General features: G+C 58.3%; 1 protein-coding gene across 1 annotated transcript; it reads left to right on the top strand.

Moving 5' to 3' along the window:
- The first annotated feature begins 1,638 nt into the window (after positions 1-1,638).
- LOC130263025 (intercellular adhesion molecule 3-like) lies at positions 1,639-7,843 on the top strand. Its single transcript, XM_056510457.1, has 4 exons — positions 1,639-1,696; positions 4,621-4,929; positions 5,782-6,027; positions 7,495-7,843. Exons 2-4 carry the CDS (start codon positions 4,926-4,928, stop codon positions 7,746-7,748), a joined length of 504 nt encoding a protein of 167 aa, XP_056366432.1. The 5' UTR covers positions 1,639-1,696; positions 4,621-4,925; the 3' UTR covers positions 7,749-7,843.
- Positions 7,844-8,543: the final 700 nt, after the last annotated feature.

Raw genomic sequence — 8,543 nt, 5'->3', positions numbered from 1 at the left:
ATTTCCCCCAATCCCCCATTTTTCCCCCATTCCAAATTCCCCAATTTCACCAATTTCCCCAATTCCCCCCCCATTTTTTCCCCAATTTCACCAATTTCCCCATTTTTTCCCCCATTCCCAATTTCCCCAATTTCCCCGTTTTTTCCCCATTTTCCCCCAAATTTCCCAATTCCCCATTTTTTTCCCCATTCCCAATTTCACCAATTTCCCCGTTTTTCTCCCCATTTTTCCCCAGCCCCTCCCCCATCCTCCCCCTCCCTGTCCGTCTCCCCCTCGGACCCCCAACCTCGGACCCCCTTCAAGGTCACGTGCTCCTCCGGCCACCTGGCTGACCCTTCGGCCACCGCCACCATCACGGCCAACGGCAGCGACCAGCGGGTGGCCACTGACCACCGGGGCGGGCTGGCCACGGCCGTGGTCACTCTGGCCAGCGAGGGCAGCGTCCGGCTGGGCTGCAGCGTCCGGGCGGGCGGCGTGGAGAGCCGGACAGTCGGGAGCGTGGGGGTGTTCTGTGAGTGACCACTGGGAGTGACCACTGGGGTGGGAGTGACCACTGGGATGGGAGTGACCACTGGGGCGAGTGACCACTGGGATGGATGGGAGTGACCACTGGGAACAGTGAGTGACCACTGGGATGGGAGTGACCACTGGGATGGGAGTGAGTGACCACTGGGGATAGGGAGTGACCATTGGGGTAATGAGTGACCACTGGGGTGGGAGTGACCACTGGGATGGGAGTGAGTGACCACTGGGAACAGTGAGTGACCACTGGGAACAGTGAGTGACCACTGGGGTGGGAGTGAGTGACCACTGGGCTGCAGCGTCCGGGCGGGCGGCGTGGAGAGCCGGACAGTCGGGAGCGTGGGGGTGTTCTGTGAGTGACCAGTGGGAGTGACCGCTGGGGATAGGAAGTGACCACTGGGGTAATGAGTGACCACTGGGGGGAATGAGTGACCACTGGGAACAGTGAGTGACCACTGGGATGGATGGGAGTGACCACTGGGATGGGAGTGACCACTGGGGGGAGTGAGTGGCCAGTGGGCTGGGAGTGACCACTGGGATGGGAGTGACCACTGGGATGGGAGTGACCACTGGGATGGATGGGAGTGACCACTGGGGGGAATGAGTGAGCACTGGGATGGGTGGGAGTGACCACTGGGGATAGGGAGTGACCATTGGGGTAATGAGTGACCACTGGGGGGAATGAGGGACCACTGGGGTGGGAGTGACCACTGGGATGGGAGTGAGTGACCACTGGGAACAGTGAGTGACCACTGGGATGGGAGTGAGTGACCACTGGGCTGCAGCGTCCGGGCGGGCGGTGTGGAGAGCCGGACAGTCGGGAGCGTGGGGGTGTTCTGTGAGTGACCAATGGGAGTGACCACTGGGAACAGTGAGTGACCACTGGGGATAATGGGTGACCAGTGGGCTGGGAGTGACCACTGGGGTGGGAGTGACCACTGGGGGGAGTGAGTGACCACTGGGGTGGGAGTGACCACTGGGATGGGAGTGAGTGACCACTGGGGTGGGAGTGACCACTGGGGGAGCGACCACTGGGGGAATGAGGGACCACTGGGGGGAGTGAGTGACCACTGGGGTAGGAGTGACCACTGGGATGGGAGTGAGTGACCACTGGGCTGCAGCGTCCGGGCGGGCGGCGTGGAGAGCCGGACAGTCGGGAGCGTGGGGGTGTTCTGTGAGTGACCACTGGGAGTGACCACTGGGGGGAATGAGTGACCAGTGGGCTGGGAGTGACCACTGGGATGGGAGTGAGTGACCACTGGGAACAGTGAGTGACCACTGGGATGGGAGTGACCACTGGGGATAATGGGTGACCACAGCTGACCCTGAGTGACCACAGGGGACACTGAGTGACCCCGAGTGTCCCCTCTCCACAGACATCCCCTGGCCGCAGCTGACCCTGTCCCTCCCCGCTGTGTCGGTCACTGAGTGACCCCAGGGTGACACTGAGTGACCACAGGGTGACAGGGAGTGACCCCAGGGTGACACTGAGTGACCACAGGGTGACAGGGAGTGACCCCAGGGGACACCACACAGGTGACATTGCTCAGGTGACCCTGAGTGACCACACCACACTGAGCAGGGGATACTGAGTGACCACAGGGGGCACTGAGTGACCATGGGTGACAACACACAGGTGACACTGAGTGACCACAAGTGATACTGAGTGACCACAGGGGACAGTGAGTGACCACAGGGGGACAGTGAGTGACCAGAGGAGACACTGAGTGACCACACTACACCGAGCAAGTGATACTGAGTGACCACAGGCAACCCCACCCAGGTGATATTCAGTGATCACAGGTGACACCACACAGGTGACCCTGCCCAGGTGACCCTGAGTGACCACAGGGACAATGAGTGACCACAGGAGACACTGAGTGACCACACTACACTGAGCAAGTGATACTGAGTGATCACAGGTGACCCTGCCCAGGTGACACTGAGTGACCCCAGGGTGACACTGAGTGACCACAGGGTGACACTGAGTGACCCCAGGGGACAGGGAGTCACCACGGGCAACCCCACCCAGGTGATATTCAGCGATCACTGGTGACACCACACAGGTGTTCCCACCTTGGTGACCCTGCCCAGATGACCCTGAGTGACCACAGGGGACTCCACTGCACAGGTGACACTGAGTGACCACACCACACTGGTCAGGGGATACTGAGTGACCACAGGGAACAATGAGTGACCACGGGGGACAATGAGTGACCACACTACACTGAGCAAGTGATACTGAGTGATCACAGGTGACACTGCCCAGGTGACCCTGAGTGACCAGAGGGGATAATGAGTGACCAGAGGAGACACTGACTGACCCCAGGGTGACACTGAGTGACCACAGCTGTCCCCTCTCCACAGACATCCCCCGTCCCCGGTTGAATTTCTCCCTCCCGGCCGTTTCGGGCTCGTTCCTCCACGCCCGCTGCTCGCTGCCCCCCGGCTCCATCACCGACATCCAGGGGACACTGAGTGACCCCGGGGTGACACTGAGTGACCCCAGGGTGACACTGAGTGACCCCAGGGTGACATTGGCTGTCCCCTCTCCACAGACATCCCCCGTCCCCAGCTGAATTTGTCCCTCCCGGCCGTTTCGGGCTCGTTCCTCCACGCCCGCTGCTCGCTGCCGCCCGGCTCCATCACCGACATCCAGGGTGACACTGACTGACCCCAGGGTGACACTGAGTGACCCCAGGGTGACACTGAGTGACCCCAGGGTGACACTGAGTGTCCCCTCTCCACAGACATCCCCCGTCCCCGGTTGAATTTGTCCCTCCCGGCCGTTTCGGGCTCGTTCCTCCGCGCCCGCTGCTCGCTGCCCCCCGGCTCCATCACCGACATCCAGGGGGACACAGAGTGACCCCGGGGTGACACTGAGTGACCGCAGGGTGACACTGAGTGACCCCAGGGTGACACTGAGTGACCCGAGGGTGACATTGGCTGTCCCCTCTCCACAGACATCCCCCGTCCCCAGCTGAATTTCTCCCTCCCGGCCGTTTCGGGCTCTTTTCTCCACGCCCGCTGCTCGCTGCCGCCCGGCTCCATCACCGACATCCAGGGTGACCCTGACTGACCCCAGGGTGACACTGAGTGACCCCGGGGTGACACTGACTGACCCCAGGGTGACACTGAGTGACCCCAGGGTGACACTGGCTGTCCCCTCTCCACAGACATCCCCCGTCCCCAGCTGAATTTCTCTCTCCCCGCCGTTTCGGGCTCGTTCCTCCACGCCCGCTGCTCGCTGCCGCCCGGCTCCATCACCGACATCCAGGGGACACTGAGTGACCCCAGGGTGACACTGAGTGACCCAGGGTGACACTGAGTGACCCCAGGGTGACACTGAGTGACCACAGCTGTCCCCTCTCCACAGACATCCCCCGTCCCCAGCTGAATTTCTCTCTCCCGGCCGTTTCGGGCTCTTTGTTCCGCGCCCGCTGCTCGCTGCCGCCCGGCTCCATCACCGACATCCAGGGGACACTGAGTGACCCCAGGGTGACACTGAGTGACCCCTCTCCACAGACATCCCCCGTCCCCGGTTGAATTTGTCCCTCCCGGTCGTTTCGGGCTCGTTCCTCCGCGCCCGCTGCTCGCTGCCCCCTGGCTCCTTCACCGACATCCAGGGGGACACTGACTGACCCCGGGGTGACAGGGAGTGACCCCAGGGTGACACTGACTGACCCCGGGGTGACACTGAGTGACCGCAGGGTGACACTGAGTGACTCCAGCTGTCCCCTCTCCACAGACATCCCCCGTCCCCGGCTGAATTTCTCTCTCCCGGCCGTTTCGGGCTCGTTCCTCCACGCCCGCTGCTCGCTGCCGCCCGGCTCCATCACCGACATCCAGGGGACACTGAGTGACCCCGGGGTGACACTGAGTGACCCCAGGGTGACATTGGCTGTCCCCTCTCCACAGACATCCCCCGTCCCCAGCTGAATTTCTCTCTCCCCGCCGTTTCGGGCTCGTTCCTCCACGCCCGCTGCTCGCTGCCGCCCGGCTCCATCACCGACATCCAGGGGACACTGAGTGACCCCGGGGTGACACTGAGTGACCTCAGGGTGACACTGAGTGACTCCAGCTGTCCCCTCTCCACAGATATCCCCCGTCCCCAGCTGAATTTCTCCCTCCCGGCCGTTTCGGGCTCGTTCCTCCACGCCCGCTGCTCGCTGCCGCCCGGCTCCATCACCGACATCCAGCTGCGGCTGCGGCTGCGGCTCCCGAACGGGACCGAGGCGGGCCCGGGCTGGGGGCGGCCCCCGCGGGAGCTCGGGCTGGTCCTGCCCGAGCCGGGCCCGGACCGGGAGGAGGAGGAGGAGGAGGAGGAGGAAGAGCTGGAGCTGAGCTGCGAGGCCGAGCTGCAGCCCTTCACTCCCCGCCGGGAGTCGCGGCGCGTCCCGGTGATGGGTGAGAGCAGCGGGAATTCCCGCGGGGATTAGGGAGTGATGGGATTGGGGTGGTTTGTCCCGGGTTTTCGTGTCCTTATCCCGGGTTTTTCTTGTCTTTATTCTGAATTTTCCTTGTATTTATTCTGAATTTCCCTCGTCTTAATCGCAATTTTTCCTTGTCTTTATCCCGAATTTTCCTCATTTTATCCCGAATTTTCCTTGTCTTTATCCTTGATTTTTCTGGTGTTTTATCCGGAATTTTCCTTGTCTTTATCCCGAATTTTCCTCATCTTATCCCGAATTTTCTTTGTCTTTATCCTGAATTTTCCTCGTCTTTATCCTGAATTTTCCTCATCTTTATACTGGATTTTCCTTTTCTTTATCCTGAATTTTCCTTGTCTTATCCCGAATTTTCCTTGTCCTTATCCCGAATTTTCCTTGTCTTTATCCCGAATTTTCCTCGTCTTTATCCCGAATTTTCCATGTCTTTATCCTTGATTTTTCTGGTGTTTTATCCCGAATTTTCCTTGTCTTTATCCCGAATTTTCCTTGTCTTTATCCGGAATTTTCCTAGTCTTTATCCCGAATTTTCTTTGTCTTTATCTTGAATTTTCTTTGTCTTTATCCCACCTTTTCCCAATTCTCCCAACCCTTATCCCAATTTTTCACCAACCTTGATCCCAACCTTTATCCCAATTTTCCCCAACCTTTATCCCACTTTTCCCCAACCCTTTTCCCAATCTTTTCCCAATTTTTCCCAACCTTTATCCCAATTTTCCCCAACCTTATCCCAATTTTTCCCACCCCTTTTCCCAATTTTTCCCACCCCTTTATCCCAATTTTTCCCAACCTTTATCCCACTTTCCCGCAGCCCAGCCCCGCCTGGACCCGCGGCTCTGCCCGGCCCAGCAGAACTGGACCGAGGGGCTCGAGGGGATTTTGCGCTGCCGGGCGCGGGGGCGGCCGCGGCCGTTCCTGGAATGTTCCAGCGCCGGGAATTCCGTCCTGCCCGCGGGAATCCCGATCCGCGCCCAGCGGATCCACGCCGGGATTTACCGCTGCCGCGCCAACAACAGCGTGGGCGTGGCCGAGAGTGACGTCACCGTCTGGGTGCACGGTGGGTTTTTGGGGTTTTTGGGGTTTTTTTGGGTTTTTTTTGGGGATGTTTGGTGGGATTTTGGGGGGATTAGGGGTTTTTGGGGTCCTGGGGGTTTTGGGGATTTTTTGGGGTTTTTGGGATTTTTGGGGTCCAGGGGCTTTTTGGGGAGTTTTGAGGTTTTTGGTTTTTTTTTAGGGGGGGGGGGGATTTGGGGTTTTTGGGATTTTTTGGGGGAGGGGTTTGAGGTTTTTTGGGTTTTTTTTGGGGGGGGAATTTGGGGTTTTGGGGGTTTTTTTTGGGGGGGTTTTGGGATCCTGGGGATTTGGGGGTTTTTTGGGTTTTTTTGGGTTTTTTTGGGTTTTGGGATTTTGTTTTGGGGTTTTTTGGGGTTTTTGGGATTTTGGGTTTTGGGATTTTTGGGGGGTTTTTGGGGTTTTGGGGTTTTTTTGGGGGGGATTTTAAAGTTTTTTGGGGGTTTTGGGGTCCAAGGGGTTTTTTGGGGTTTTGGGGGTTTTTTTGGGGGTTTTTGGGTTTTGGGGATTTTTGGGTTTTTTTTGGGATTTTTTTGGGGTTTTTCGGGTTTGGGGGGTTTTAAGGGGGTTTGGGTTTTTTTTGGGTTTTTGGGGTTTTTGGGTTTTTTGGGGTTTTTTGGGGTTTTTTGGGGGGGTTTTGAGGGTTTTTTTGGCGGGTTTTTGGGGGTTTTTTGGGATTTTTTGGGTTTTTTGGGCGGGTTTTAGGGGGTTTGGGGGTTTTTTGGGGTTTTTTTTTGGGCGGGTTTTGGGGGGGTTTTAAGAGGTTTTTTTTTTGGTTTTTTGGGATTTTTTGGTTTCTTTGGGATTTTTTGGGATTCTTTGGGTTCCTGGTTTTTTTGTATTTTTTTTTTTTTTGATTCCTCGTCGTTTTTGGGGATTTTTTGGTTTCTTTGGGATTTCTTTGGTTCCTGGTTTTATCTTTGGGATTCTTTGGGGTTCTTTGGGATTTTTTGGGTTCCTGGTTGGTTTTTTTTGGGATTTTCTGGTGTTTTTGGGATTTATTGGGTTCTTTGGGATTTTTTGGGTTCCTGGATGTTTTTTTTGGGATATTCTGGTTTCTTTGGGGGATTTTTTTGGGTCCTTTGGGGTTTTTTGGGTTCCTGGTTGTCTCTTTGGGATTCTTTGGGATTTTTCGGGATTCTTTGGGATTTTTTGGGTTCCTGGGTGTCTCTTTGGGATTCTTTGGGTTTTTTTAGATTCCTGGTGTTTTTTTGGGGTTCTTTGGGATTTTTTGGGGTTTTTGGGATTCTTTGGGACTTTTTGGGTTCTTTGGGATTTTTTTTTTAGTTCCTGGGTGCCTCTTTGGGATTCTATGGGACTTGTTGGATTTCTGGTGGTTTTTTTGGGGTTTTTTGGGTTTTTTTTTGGTTTTTTTTGGGTTTTTTTTGGGTTTTTTTGGTGTTTTTGGGATTTTTCCCCCCTCTCCTGACCCCGTTTTCCCGTTTCCCCCCAGCTCCTCCCTCAGCCCCGCTGCTGCCGCTGCTCCTGGGGGTGCTGCTGCCGCTCCTCTCCCTCCTCCTCCTCTCCGGGCTCCTCCTCCTGCGGCGCCACCTCGCCCGGATCGGCCACTACCGGCTCTGGAAGGGCCAGCGGCCACCGCGGCCACCGGGGCCACGGGGGTCACCGGGGTCACCGGGGTCACCGGGGTCACCGGGGTCACCGGGCCACCCCCAGGCCACCGTGGCCACCTCAAACGGGACCCCCTAGGCCACCCTGGGGTCACTGTGGCCACCTCTGGGTCATTGTGGCCACCACGGCCACCGGGGTCACGGGGGTCACGGGGCCACCCCCAGGTCACTGTGGTCACCACGGCCACCGGGGTCACAGGGGTCACAGGGGTCACAGGGGTCACCAGGCCACCACCAGGGCACTGTGGCCACCTCAAACGGGACCCCCTAGGCCACCCTGAGGTCACAGGGGTCACAGGGGTCACAGGGGTCACCAGGCCACCACCAGGGCACTGTGGCCACCTCAGACGGGACCCCCTAGGCCATTGTGGCCACCCCCAGGTCACCATGGCCACCCTGAGATCACTGTGACCACCCCCAAGCCACTGTGGCCACCATCAGGTCACTGTGGCCACCCCCAGGTCACTGTGACCACTTCCAGGCCACCGGGGTCACAGGGGTCACAGGGGTCACAGGGGTCACCAGGCCACCACCAGGTCACCGTGGCCACCTCAAATGGGACCCCCTAGGCCATTGTGGCCACTGTGGCCACCTCTGGGTCACTGTGGCCACCCCCAGGGCCACCAAGCCATGGTGAGATCAGTGTGACCACTGTGACCACTTCCGGGCCACCGTGGCCACCGGGGTCACAGGGGTCACGGGGGTCACAGGGGTCACCGGGCCACTGCCAGGCCACCGTGGCCACCTCAAACGGGACCCCCTAGGCCACCCTGGGGTCACTGTGGCCACCTCTGGGTCATTGTGGCCACCACGGCCACCGGGGTCACGGGGGTCATCGGGGTCACCGGGCCACCCCCAGGCCACCGTGGCCACC

This window comes from Oenanthe melanoleuca, chromosome 25 (genome assembly GCF_029582105.1).
Source record: "Oenanthe melanoleuca isolate GR-GAL-2019-014 chromosome 25, OMel1.0, whole genome shotgun sequence".
Lineage (NCBI taxonomy): Eukaryota > Metazoa > Chordata > Aves > Passeriformes > Muscicapidae > Oenanthe > Oenanthe melanoleuca.
This window is presented reverse-complemented; position numbering and strand designations above follow the sequence as displayed.